General features: G+C 35.0%; 1 protein-coding gene across 1 annotated transcript; it reads right to left on the bottom strand.

The window, feature by feature from the left end:
* Positions 1-5,384: 5,384 nt before the first annotated feature.
* Positions 5,385-14,408, bottom strand: Smp_088250 (putative g1/s-specific cyclin C; the record flags this gene model as incomplete). Its single annotated transcript, XM_018789960.1, has 10 exons — positions 5,385-5,914; positions 9,195-9,403; positions 10,336-10,403; positions 12,624-12,730; positions 13,186-13,283; positions 13,325-13,376; positions 13,430-13,499; positions 13,540-13,624; positions 13,712-13,821; positions 14,377-14,408. The coding sequence occupies 10 exons, from the start codon at positions 14,406-14,408 to the stop codon at positions 5,489-5,491; spliced, it is 1,257 nt and encodes a 418-aa protein (XP_018655351.1). The 3' UTR covers positions 5,385-5,488.
* Between the last annotated feature and the right edge of the window lie 764 nt (positions 14,409-15,172).

The following is a 15,172-nucleotide window of genomic DNA, read 5'->3' as shown; positions in this document are numbered from 1 at the left end:
CCCACTAGAACTCAAGGAACGGTGAACGGTTGCTCAAACATCGTGAATTGGTTGAAGTTAGACATTAATACCGTTGGATGCCGGCTCAGTGGTCTATCGTTTAAGTGCTCTGGCGCGAGACTGGTAGATCCTGGGTTCGAATCTTGCGAGTGCAGGATCGCGGATGCGCACTGCTGAGGAGTCCCATAATAGGACGAGACGGCCGTCCAGTGCTTCCAGGTTCTCCATGGTGGTTTAGCTTCAATTAACTAATGATTTCAACTATGAAGATATTTTATGTTGTGTTTTATATCTACTCTAAATAATAATAAACTTTACTCTCTCATCTTTTTTTGACTAAACAATATTGATGTAAATTTGTAATATGAATTATTGAATTAAGTTTTTCTTTTCTCTCATAAATCTTTAGCATTAAGAATGTTTATTGCGCATTTATATATATGGATACACGCTCATAAACTATTTTTACATTCTTGAAATACTTTAAAATTGAAAAAAAAATAAAAGAATATTGAACTATGTAACTGTCTATTTTTTTTGTGCACAACTACATCATTAATTAAAATGAATGAACATACAAGATAGATGATATGCACTAACTGACTCATCTGTAATGGTTATCATCCACACACATATACATACACACAAAAGACTCACTATTGATCTGATATTTTTACTGTTTCATTCTGATTGGTATTTTTTCTAACCAATTTAAGACAATAATCATTTAAACAATACAATACGGGTGTCAATTGAGTTTGTTTTGTTTTTAATTTAAGTAGGATAATTATTCTGACAAGTAGGTATGCATCTATCTGTTTATATTATGACTGGTGAATAGATTGAATCAAAGATATTTACAATTCCTAATTAAATAAAAATAATGGAATAAGGAATTTTTCTAAATATATCTTATTTCACTTAGAAACTGTTATATTATCCTGGTGAAGACATAAGTACGAGTAACTCTTATGACCTATTATTCTATATATATTCTTATTGTTTAACTATTGAGTAAATAGATTGTGTATATCTATATTCATCTTATTATAAGCTTCATTTTGATCTATGGATTATTATTATACGATTTAATGTCCCTAAATTATACTCACTTTATTGATTATTGTCTCCCACGTTCACAGCCACTTCTTGGCTTGATCTTGTACAAATATTATTTTCTATTTGATGCTGTGATGCCGTCTGTCTGTCTGGTATATAAACCGAGTATGTTTGAAATAAATGATTCGCATAGCTGAAGCTGTAATTGGTTTTCTGGACTCAATTGGAAGGGCTAGGCGGACAAGGAACCAATAAGGACGCTAGACTGCTCATACTGGTCGAAGTCATTAGTTTGGCACAGTGTTAAGATTAGATAAGTCGTATTTCGATTGGTAGATAGTTCACGTGATAAACAGCCGAACATAAAAACATAACAAATTGGCAACGGACTTCTTTTTATAAAGTCACAACAGAAAACCCAGCTAAACTTTCCAACACTTTAAGGTATAAATATAACTAACAATAAGAAATATTCCTTTGGTAATAATGATTTGACGATTAGTAGTACTGATCAGATCAATCATATTTGCATCCATAAACAAATAGGAAGGTCAAGAGAAGACGTGAGAACTAGGAGAGGAGATGACATACCTTCAGATCACCACAAAAACTGGTGGTTGCCAACATGAAACTGAAGCTAAGGAGACACTGGACAACTGGGGAAACAGTATTACAAAGGTTCAATACAGCCTTCCTTCGACATACTGACAAATTCAACGAATTCATGATACAACTCAACAACACGTTTCAGGTTATACAAAGTCCAGTTAAAGAGGAGAGACATGTTATGCGAAGACAACTGGGAAGAAATCACAAGGTGCACTAAGTTCAACGAGCTCAGGAGGTTCTGGGATGTAACAAGCATCATCACAAGGAATATATATCTATCAATACTTTGGACAAGTCTCAAGAAAAAAAGACCAAGTAGACAGCAATTAACAACAGTCGAGCAAGAGCCGAGAAAGTCTAGGCACAGAATGAAAGCAAAGAAGCAAGTGAAGAGGAGCATTAGAGATGCCAAGCAAAAGTACGTAGAAAATGTAGCAGTGACAGCAAAAAAATGATGCAAGAGAAGGGCAATATGCAACGATCTGTATCGAACACGATGCAAGAATACTATCTGGGAAATATAGTGAGTCAGAGAGACTGCTCAAGGACAAAGGAGGAAAGACAATCACGGAGATTCAAGGACAGAGGAACAGATGGGTTTAATACTTCAAAGTACTCTTGAATCGATCAGTTCCATTGAATCCACCGAACATCGAAGCAGCACAAACGGACCTTCCCATTATCTGTCACTCCATCAACAACTGAAGAGTAGGAAAGCAGCAGGACCTAAAACCGTACAAGCTGAACCAATGAAGTCAGGTATGGAAGTGACTGCAACAACGCTCTACGTTCTATGCAGGAGGTTTGGGAGGAAGGACAATTGCTGACGTACTGGTAAAAGGGACACCTCACCAACGTACCGAAGAAAAGAGATCTGGGCAAATATAAGGCCTACTAAAGAATTAAACTACTGTCAGTACCGGGAAACGTTTTCAACAGTGCTGTCGAACCGGATGAGAGATTTAGTAGACGCTCAGCTTCGAGATTAAGAGGCTAGACTCCGTAAGGATCGGTCGTGCACAAACCAAATGGTGACACTACGGATTATTGTTGAACAATCGATTGAAAGGAATTCGTCCTAATACCTCGAATTCCTTAACTATGAGATAGCATCTGACAGTATGGTCAAAAGGTCCATCTTCCACACTATGGTGTAGATTATATGGTTGTAAACATCATACGGAATTCATACGACAAACTACACTGCAAAGTCGTGCATGGAGGACAACTCACAAATGCATTCGAAGTGAGGACCGTTTCAAATAAGGCTGCTTACTATCTCTCGCCCTTTCTCTTTCTTAAGGTGGTTGACGGGATTATGAAGTCCTCCACATGTGAGGAGAAACAGGGAATACAATGGACAGTTTGGATGGAGTTGAACGACTTGAACTTGACAGATGACCTGGTTCTTATATCCTATACACACGAACAAATGCAGATGACGACAACCAGTGCAGCAGAAGCCTCTACACTGGTAAGCCTCAACATACATAATGGAATAATGAGGATCGTGAAATACAACACAGCGAATACGAATCCAATCACACTTGATGGAGAAACTTTGGAAGTGGAAATGTACACGTTCCTACAATTGAAGAACATATGGAACTCAAAACAACCTTCAACCAATATCAAAGTCATGATCTTCAACACCAACGTCAAGACAGTTCTGCTGTTTGGAGCTAAAACTTCTAGAAATACCACAATCATCATCGAAAAGGTACTAGTATTCCTGAAAGATCGTTTACGCAGGATAATCAATGTTCATTGTTGAACGGATACCATCACCAACAACCTACTATGAGAGAACAAACGAGCTTGCAGCTGAAGAGGAACTTAGGAAAAGACGCTTAAAATGTATAGGACATTCATTGAGGAAATCACCAAACTGAATCACGAGGCAAGCGGTAACTGGAAATAGTAAAGGGGAACGGAAAAGTTGAAGATCAAAGAACACATTGCGTCGAGAGTTGGAAGCAGACATGAAAAGGATGAATAGCAACTGGAAAGGATTGCCCAGGACAGAGTTGAATGATGAGTGCTGATGAGCGGCCTATGCTCCTCCACGAGGTGTAGCAGGTGTAAGTAAGTAAGTAAGAGCAGCGATCGAACATAGTAATGGTTTGATAAATTCATCTTTTTTAATTAACCTCTAATTAGTAAAAATATATTGATCTCAATGAACTTTTAAAAACATATTCATATAGTTATGTGTATATGATATATATATATATATATAATCTTCGTTCTTCGTTAAGCCATATCATATGATCTAATGTAGTGACAATGTATATGATGGTAACAAAATACTTAACTGAATTAATTAAAAATGTATATAATTGAACTGAGTTGTAATGAAAAAAAGTAATAAACTTTTAACACTATTAAGTACACAAAGTTATTGAAGAAACAAACGATATACAAGGTAATTTTACAAACTTTTAAAGATGATTTTTGTTTAGAACTGACCTTATTGAGAAGATTATCTTAAATCCAAATTAAATCCTTTTAATAGTGCATATATATGGAACTTTATATAGAATCTAACTGAAGACATTCAGACGTTACAACGAATACAATTTTTCTAGTATATGAGATTAAAAATTCAACGGTTGATATCTTCACCTTTAATTGATTAAATCTCTAACAAGAATTTCTAAACAAAAGAATCAACCAGTTACTATAGAATAGATGGTATGTGACTAGCAGTGGGATCCATTTTGCGCGTTTCGTCCTGTTTGGGACTCGTCAGCTGGATATAACTGAATTTTAGAGTTGATTTTTAATGAAGGACTCGGACCTAATACCGTTCGCTTCAAATGCCATCGCATTACCCACTTAGCTACTGATTCTAGATATCTATTTACTTTTGAAACGAGTATGGGAGTGAATTAAATTTGCAATCATTAAGATCATCGCGTTTTCGATATTTTGACTGAAAATTCGATTAGTTTTGGTTGGCATAAGGGGATCTTTTGCAGATTGCTTCAATATGGCCGTTATGGCACAAGACAATAAAAAATAGATGGAAGACCGATAAAATTCCATTCAAAGATATAATTCAACCATTAAAAATTAAATAATGTGTTGCTTGTATACCTTATTGTTACGCTCTTTACTTATTTGAACTAGGTGATCCACCATGATATTGACAATTAGTTTCTGTCCTATTTTTCCCATAAACTTCTATCATAAGATTACTTGTTTAGACTCAACTCTAAATATAAAATTCATTAGAAATTGATCGCCTTGAGTAGTAATTTTGAAATAAAATTCAGATTATATTAGGCATAGTGAAATATCATTGTATTAATTATACCGGCCTAGTTTAAAAAAGGTTTATTCTTTGGCAGACCTTTATAAACCTTGGTATAATGGTTAGACTTCGTTTTTCTATTGAAATCATAAGTTATTCATCACAAATGGACATCGTAATTGTGTATTCACTAAAACACATCATTGTAGATGAAATTGAAGGAACTTTTTTGACTGATAAACCTACTACTTATAAGTAGTTAAGATCAGCGAATATACAAAATAAATTAAATCGGTTCGTATTTTACAGTGAAATTCAACCCTCTCCACAACCCTATACTGAAAAATATTTATTCTAATTAACCTGATATACTGCTGCATTGCTAAAACGATATGTTCAATCGAAATTAACACGTAAAAGCATTGATTAACCCACACATATAAATTCAGCAGAAATAAATCAGGAAATATATATTATTTTTGTACATAGAACTGAATACATATAAATAAATACTCCCTAAGTTTTATACAGATATGCAGTCATACTCGCTTTGTTTTTATCCGTCTACCTAACTCCCATATGCTGCATCCCGCTACCTTGTGGATGCATACGTGGTTGATTAGATGACGTCATTGATCTTTGTTGTTGTTGAGTTTGATGATCCGGCATAGTATGTATACTACCAACAGTTCCCGTAGCACCACTACTACTTCCTGTACCAACAGCACCTGTAGCCGATGGTACAACCATTGATCCACCATGATTTTGTTGTTGTGTACCACTAGATAGATTAGATGATTGAGCTGCAGTAGTACTACTACAACCCGTCGGATTGACAGAATTGCCAGACTGGTAATTTTGTGAAGTATGCGGTGATTGAATGACAGGACGTGGGAGTTTTTTTAGTAATATGTTAGGCATTTCAGCAAGTTCATCAAAGCGACGCCATAAATCATACAAACTAAGTAGATGACGAGAAATTTCCAAGACCTAAAGTAATATAAAACAGTATTACCCAGTAATATTGTAGAATCAAACCATCTTGGTGAGGGGAAGAAGATAAACAATAAAAATCAGATTGAATGGGACACAACTTATTGATATAATACAAAGTAGTTGCCCTTAAACGACAGAGAGAACCTAGCAAATAGAACATTTAGAGTGGAATACCACACCAAAATTTCATGGTAAGTCAATAAAATTGTAGATGTGAAAAAGATTTACAGTGGACAACCGAACTATATGCTAGGACAAAAGTCATTTTTTAGGCTGACAATTTTAATAATTTTGACCACGTACAAATACCGATAATTATCAGTAAAGGATTGTGGAGATTGTTGAGCTTAAATTGATATCAGCGAATATAGAGGATGACGCCACTGAATGCCGGCTCAGTGGTCTAAGGGTTGAACGTTCGCACGAGAAACCGAAGGTTCTGGGTTCGAGTACCGCGTGCATGATCGTGGATGAGCACTGCTGAGGATTCCCATGCGGAAACGAAACGGCTGTTCAGTGCTTCCAGGTTTTCAATGGTCTAACATTGATCCATTCATGATATCAATCTAAAATACCGATAAGTTGTGACTGTGAAATTCTTGTATCAAAACTAGATTTTGTTCCCTTTCTTGAATTTTACTGGTTAATCTTAAGCTCAATTATATGAACGAATAATATTCTTTTCAATAATTTTTCACCAGGTTCTACAATTATAAATCCAATTTAATAATCCATAAAATTGATCAGGTTTAAGACAGAGTACATCATTTAAAATTGTAACATGTGAATCAAGGATTGTTGTTTGTCATATAAGATCATATCAAATCGTTAATGTTGGGATGACTAATACGAATGGTTAACTTGAATCAGTTTGTAAATGAAATGATGTACACTGCCTTGAATCTGGTCAATTTTATGGATTATAAATTGGTATTTATAACTGTAGAACCTGATGAGAAATTATCGAAAAGAATATTCTTCGTTCATATAATTGTATTTTAATATAATGGAAATTTTTCAGCGATTATAATTTCAAGGTAGCTGTTTTTTATTGGTTATGCTGTTCAGTCATATTGAGCCGACCACTTTTGTGCTTGTATGCGTTGAGATTTAATTGTTGATGTCGGGTTCATGACCTTGAATAAGAGTTTAACACAAACTAATTATTATCTATTGTAGAATATAAATATACAGGGACGTCAAGGCAATTTTTTCCATTTTATTCGACCTCAGGTGCGTTGTTTAGATAATTCTAACAATATATACTACTTATTACTCAATAATACAACCTTAACCATAGTTTGTCTCCTTCCACTGTCTAACTTAATTTGCCAAACACTAGAAGTATTCATTAGTAGCTGAGTTCGAGTGCTGATAATGTCAACGATTTCATAAAGTGAAACCAAATAATAATAGAGAAATATTCCAACAAGTGCTTGAATCTAATCATGATAAACAAATTTGTCTTACGCTAAAAAATATCTCAGTCCTATTATTTTCTATGTTTAACTTTTGACTGTAGAATATTTCAATGTCAACCACGAGTATGAGCTCCATTACTGAAAAGAACACCATTCCCATCAAAACTGATTTTTAGTTGCAAAGTCAGTAAATAAGCATAAAGAGTGCGCTATGTGAATTACATTATGTGTTTCCTTGCTAACAATATCCAATTATTTGGTATGAAGACGGAAGTAAGATTCTGGACATGAGTCTTATCCTATTTGGCACTTGTCTGCATGTATCCGAATGTTCATGTTCACATTGAGACTTGGAACTAGTACTTCTTGAAGCGGACACTACTGGGCTGTTCACTGAAAAACTGGATTGAGACAGCCACTGACTTGTTCAACGAGTATGAAGGTAGGGATCTTAAATAGGACGGAAAGTGCATCTTGAGTCTACTAAGAACCACATTTGGTTGATCGACAATGACTCGAACCACAAGTGGAAGAAATTTATAAATGCAAGCCACACATGAATATGCAATTATTTATTTCAATGATGAATCCACATCAAGATCATTATTCCGATATATATATATATATATATATATAATTCAGTAATTAAATGAACTTGGCTTCCAACTACACTTTATGTAAAGGCTAATGACAATAGTCAGTCAGTCATAAACAATGTAGAACATGACACGTATGTACATCTGTTCAACTTGCCACATCGTGTTAGCACAGCCGGATGAAACTATCAAGACGAGTAACAAAGTATTAGAGGTAGTAACATCAGTAGTCGCTTACATGTGATTCGAGAAGAATGAAAGAACCAAGCAAAAGCAAAGAATAAACAGATTTGCCCCATTACGACCAATTTTGAGCCACAACATTCATCGTCTCCAACCATTGGTTAGGATGACTACAAGGACTCCAACTAGGTAAACTGCACTCACTAACACGGCTCGATCCAACAGTAAATGAATTAATGGACCAATCGCATGTTTTGGCTTGGCTGCCTCTAGCTTTCGTCCAACCTATTCTTACACCAGTCATCATCACGCGTCCAGATAGGTGGGCATGCTTAATACATATCCTAACCACCTCAGTATATGAAGGTTCACTACCTTATCAACTGATTTCTCATTTTAAATGATACTAAGTTGTTAGCTAAACAGCAGTGCAATGAATTTCAACCTAGTAGTTGAAAGTCGAACGCTTTAACCGCCGACCAACCGGCCTAAACTTAAAACCATAGTTAACAATAGATGTTTGCTGACAGGTAAATGTTATCAGTTGTTGAACTCATCATTATGAAATAGATACATGCACTAATGCTTCGTTTACTTTTGACTTTTTCTTTTATTATGATACTCACATATTACACTTCATTGTTTGCACTAAGTTATGTCCTTGCAACAATTGCGGTTACAAGTACATATGTAGTTGTGCTCACCAAATCAACTTCACCAGACTAATGTAATGGGTCGGATTAAGATGATATATACATGTCTTATTCATAGTTATCATTGCTTATGGTTTACCAACAAAATGGATACAAATCATCCAGCATAAAGTACTTCTGTGATGCGTTAAACTCTTTCTCTCTGTGTGTTTCCTGAATAACAAGCGAGCACACTGAATAAAATGAAACGATTCATAATCAGAAAGGTTAACAAGATCCAACATGATAATGATCCGATTATGAAATCCCTCATGCCTAAAAAACAAAATCCATGTACCAAAACATGTACTTATTGGAAAAATGAAACAAAAAAACAACAGCACACAATCATTCAAACAAACAAAAATAAGTTCATGCTCACCCTTTCCATATCCACATTTAATTCACTGAACCAACGATCAGCAACTAATGAAGGATTAACAGTTGATTGAGTTTGGTGCCCAAAGTAACCATGTTTATTTGATGAAATAGATAAACTGGAATTCATAAACGATGATGAACTGATATTGACGGAGCCGACTAATAGGTCAGGATTACTTGAAATAATTACAACAGCCAGTTGTAGACAACCTGTGTTTGTTTTGAATAATAACAATATATTCTGAAAATTAGCATCGAGTGCATAATACTTTATGGGCATGATTAGGTTGACAGGAATTATTAGGTAATAACAAAAAATGTAAGTTCATACTTCCAGAAAGAATGTGACTTCCAGGTTTTTCCAGATAAAATTGATAAAAATGTGAAATAGTGATTATTGTGGAGGACGCATAAGTCTTATTAGAATAATTTTACAGTGCTGTATACTACAAATTGCATACACAACAGAACAAAAACATATTTAACAAGCAGTGTGTTATCATTAGCATACAAACCGATGGCATATAATGTCAAAAATGTAGCATGAATGAATTATAAAATGAAGTTTGATATAAAAGACACTAAATAACTGTCACAAAAAACTAATTTATTACTCAAAGGAATGTTTGACAATGCAATGTTGCAGTTGAGGGCGAGTAGTCTGTCCTAGTTTTCGAAGTGCTTTTATAGGGTCTTGTGGCTACACTCTTCCACGGAACCTTTAGCCATTACCTTCACATGATAAAGATATTTTTACCATAATAAGGAGCAAAAGTGGGTATCAGCAACTTAAACTGAGTTGATGGGTTTGAGGGACCTATCTAGGGGGGTTTCGAAACTCATTAGTGCATACAGGCTCCAAGGTCCTGAAATAACAAACGGCGTATCAATCTACTCTGGTCATTAAGTATCGAGAGACCGCATAACTTAGTGTTAATCCACTACCTTGGGGATAAGATTTTGTAGTTAAAGGCTCGGGCTCTCACGAAACTGGTAATGATTACTTTAGTGACTAGCTGTTCAGAAACTTTCGTATTTTAAATGGAATGAAATAAAATAGCTAATTGGGTCTTACATCCAACTCATTAGAATCTAAGAAAAATAAGGACTTAATAATATATATGATTAAAAAATGAACATACCTAGAGCAATTTTATAGGGAGGATAATGCAGGCACACGTCTGTTCGAAAACTATCATTCACTAGCCACCTTATCGGTATAAAAAAGATAATCGAATGTACATTGTAATCATTTGTAGCACATTTAAAACAAGTATACAATCAATTGATTGATTTGTGAGTTCAGCTAAGATGTACGAATTAGAAAAAAACTAGTTATCTAAATAGTCCTAATGTGTCAGTATATCCCAAGATAGTAAGAAATATCTTAAGAGTAGTGGTAAACTGAAATAATTCACTAATAAATGTGAATTTCCGAAACATTTAATAGGATTCCAAATTTGAAAAAGTAGTGTGGAATAGTATGTATGGACTATCTTTTCATAATTATGAATAAATGGAACGATTAAATCAATAAAGGTATGATGACTGCAAGTCTTGTACCAAAGTATGTAAACAGTATTCGACAATCTCTTTGAGTTTTTCGAAGCTCATCTCGTTCTGAAGATCAGTGCTGTTGGTTATTTTCCCTTTCGCAGTTGATTTAGTCATACGCATCGAATACTAGACAGGAATGTATGATAATGAGTACTGAGAGTAAGGAATGACTGTATGAAGAATACGTTATTGATATGACGGGATGAAGTCAAAATTACATTCTTTTAGTCATTATGATTTTTGATCAGACGGGGTTTTGTGGAGAATTTAGTATTTTCACAGTTGAATTCATGAGTCAATTGAAGCTAGACCACCATCGAAAACCTGGAAGCACTGGACGGCCGTTTCGCCCTATTCTGGGACTCCTCAGCAGTGGTGAACGGCCACTCAAAATCGTGGATTGGTTGAAGTTAGACATTAACACCGTTGGATACCGGCTCAGTGGTCTATCGGTTAAGGGCTCCGGCTCGAGACTGGTAGGTTCTGGATTCGAATCTCGCTCGCGAGTGCGGGATCGTGGATGCGCACTGCTGAGGAGTCCCATAACAGGACGAAACGGCCGCCCAGTGCTTCCAGGTTTTCGATGGTGGTCTAGCTTCAATTGACCTATGAATTCAATTATGATTTTTGTTCAACATTGCTTCCGTTTTAATTCGATGTGATGATTACTCAGTGTAGTATTTGTTTTGTTTTCCCGTATGACACTTTATTCTGTATAACATACGATATTCTTGGATTAAGTTAACATGAACTATGCTCAGCATGACATCCGGCATGTGATTTTATTCCTAATTATTAATGAAAATGAGTGTACAATCGATATATGAGTGTATTTTCGACTAGAGTCGTCGTCTCCGTGTTTTGAGTTTAATAAATCTCCACATGTACCAATTTTTGTGTTCTTACTTTAGCATCGTGGGAATAGCGGTGGTTCCTCGTTTTTACAAGCATAAGTAATAAGTGATTCCGACATAACAATCAGCGACGACCAGATATAATAATTGGTGACGCAGTCATAACACTGTCTATGAACTCTCAATACGTTCTTCACAATGATTTGTGTTCATTGACAATTACTCGAATCGTAAACTTTAATAACCATGATCGATAGATTACTAATTATCATAAATGTACTTTGGGTTTTATTGGGGTCTTGGATCAACAAGCTTCTAAACAACAACTTGATTTCTTACTCTTGTTAGAGGGGCAGCAAAGATGAGGATAGTAATATTCTCATTCACTATATTGAAGCTGGATTTGTGGATAGTAGCTTATCCTATGAACAGATTAGGCTGACCCATATATGCACTAGGTATTTATGTTACTTATGAACGACTGAGTTGGTGCGTTGTGATAATGTTGTGTGATTTCCTGAATTAGTAGGGTGCTGATATCCAATGATGATTAACTGTGGTTCGGACATAGAATGTAGATTTTCGACTCCTTCAGTGACCAAAGTAACTAAATGTAAATAAGATAGTTGGATTGATCATTAGTAAGCGAGAACAGTTTCGATAATTAAAATTATCGATTACCGATACTCGCATATAAGATAAAATTATTAATACTAGTTTGATGAGCTGAAGATACTATCGTGCATTTTCTCGAAAAATACTATACAATCACTTAGATCCTAAACTGAAACTGAATTCTGTGAATCTGGAGTGTCCAGATTAGTACTCCACAAGCAACAGTGACCACAACATACAGAAATAATTCACAAGAAATACTACCGAAAATCGCACACAATTCCTTGTAGATAAGATCTGAATTACATGAAGTTTTTGGTTGAGATAAATAACATATAGACCTTTGGTATTTTTGTTTAACAAATTAGAATGTTCTATTGGAAATATTACAGGAAACAACTTACCAAGCACGTTCTAACAGTACATCAGCATACTCATGCATTTGGGGGCGAAGTTCGTCACAAAACTGTACCAACGGACGATAAGGATGAAAGACGACTAATGAACAATCCTGAAGATAAAATATTTAGAGAATTTCCTCAGAATTCTACTATGACTAAAATACAAAAAAGGTATTATTGCTTGATGTAGAATGCAAGCGGGCAAAAAGCTTACACCAAAATTTGGTGCTTGTAATTATCTCCCTCATAGACGCACAGAAAGGTTTTATGCCTCCAAAAATACCATCTACCACCTTTGGGACTACTGTACCCTATCAGCCAAAGCATTACAAAGTGGTATTGCACAATTCATGACCATAAATCAAATCACGACTGACAGAACCAAATGATCTCTCTGTTATGGTCGTATTTAGTTTATTTTATTATTGGCAGAATGTGAGTAGCAAAAAACGGTCCCAACTCTCTAACCCTCACGACCAATATTTTTCCATGAATTATTTTCGACAATAAAATGCCGTCACCCCCATTTTCTTAATATCACAAATTAACCGAAAAACAATCTCACCATTGCTTCAAGTAAAATAAATTCACATTCCAGTACATCTTGAGCACGATATGGATAACCGTAACCATCAGGAAAATAGATTAAATAATGACTATGAACTAGGATTGACCGAATTAATAGTTAAAAAAGCAGAGCTTACCCACATTACGACATGATGTCATTAGATTTTTTTGAGAAACTACACCAAATTCCTAAAATCGGCAAAGATTTGTTTGACATAAATTTTTAGAATAAGCAAACCAACCTCAACTTTAGATGCTAAAAACAGACAAGATGGAGCCATTAACCATGGGTCAATAGTCTTAAATGAATTGCTTTATTGTTATAGATAACATCCTCTCATATGCAACATACCGACTGTAAAATCTTTTGAAATATACTAAAGCGGTTGCAATTACTTGTTGACGGACTTCAACGCTCTTGCCGAATGCCTGAATGACTATAAAGATGGAAAAATAATTTTTAGATGGGAATGAAAGTGATGATGATGGTATCAGAAATTTATGAGGTTTAAAACATAACATACCATCAGTAAAGAAAAGCATCACTTTCTGATATTCTTCTTCGCTATCAAGAATTTTTAAATCATTCGCTCTATGTATCATTACATCTTGACGATCCAATAACCACTCTAAACTGTAGGTTAAAGAATAAGTATGAATAGAAAAGATAATATGAAACGAAAATTTAGTAATATATGAATACAGACTACTTTTCCTCCAAGTAGGTAACTTTTCTATATAACCTATTTTACAATGTACAGCTAGGAGACGTGATTCTTGAAAGTAAGCAATGTGTCAGGACTTTTGTTTGCATTTCCCCTTAATCCAATGTGAAATTATCGAATGAGAAATGTTGAAGTACATAAAAAAGTAGCCTCCATCCAAACGATGAAGTATAAGTTGTTTATTTTCAAACTAATCATCAACCACTGCTATATCATTCAATTAAACGATCAAGTAAAATTTTGCAACTTAAAACATTTTGGTGGATATTTTCATGGTGTCCTTTGCATTTCTACTAACTGCAGCCTATATAATCTAGACATCTGTTAAAGGTAGCGTCAGGCAGTAGGATATGCTGATATGACGTCTGTAACAAATCAAATACATAAAATAATCGGGAATGTGCTAATTACTCAGTAATAAGGGGGTTATCCCTGATGAGCTAACAGAGAGTAACAAGACTTACTAGTTTGAACTGCGCCAAAAACTTCGTGCCATGACACACTATATACCAACGTAATTTACGATGGTTATGTCCTCATTTTAAAAATCGTTGACCGTGAAGCATCTAAAACGAACGACGTGGAAATTAGAAAATAATAAAACCAAACTACACATTTGAAAGGCTGCTACAAAGCATAGAGAATTTCTTTTCGGGCCGATTTGTTGAAAATTCGTCCTAAATAGTACATGGCACCAAGGTACTTCTGTGAACCGAAGACCCAAGTATCGTCTCATAAATGTAAACAGTGAACAGTCACATGGGTCTTATCCCTATGGTAATACAGGCTGCAATAGTGTAGACTTCACTTAACGCAAACAAAAATTTGCAGAAGGTAGCTAAAAAGCCCTCAGAAAATTCAGAAGTGAAAATTACTTGGGCTAACACTTATTTTTAGTAAATTGGTTGTTAAACTATACATCTATAAAACCAAAAGTATCGTAATAAAGTAGACAGTATGTTAGAGAGCCAATAAAATTTATAGGTGAATTAGTTGTACATTTAAAATGGTGAATTACACGTAGGCTGTCATAAATAATTACAGAATATGACATTTTTCAGGCTAGATGGTAATCGCGAAAGAGGTAAGAAGGATTTATACAATAAGTTAGCGTCAAGCTCTATACAGAGCAGAACAACGGTTTTGGATTCTATTTCTAGCCACTATCCAACTCGATAGAACCTTCGACCAAATGGGAGTGTCAAAAGAGTACGTTCAGGATGTATATGTAAAAAAGAGACTAATCAATTGCTGTTCTTA

Source organism: Schistosoma mansoni, chromosome W, assembly GCF_000237925.1.
Source record: "Schistosoma mansoni strain Puerto Rico chromosome W, complete genome".
Classification (NCBI taxonomy): Eukaryota; Metazoa; Platyhelminthes; class Trematoda; order Strigeidida; family Schistosomatidae; genus Schistosoma; species Schistosoma mansoni.
Note: the sequence above shows the minus strand (reverse complement) of the source record. Positions and strands in the feature narration are given on the sequence as shown.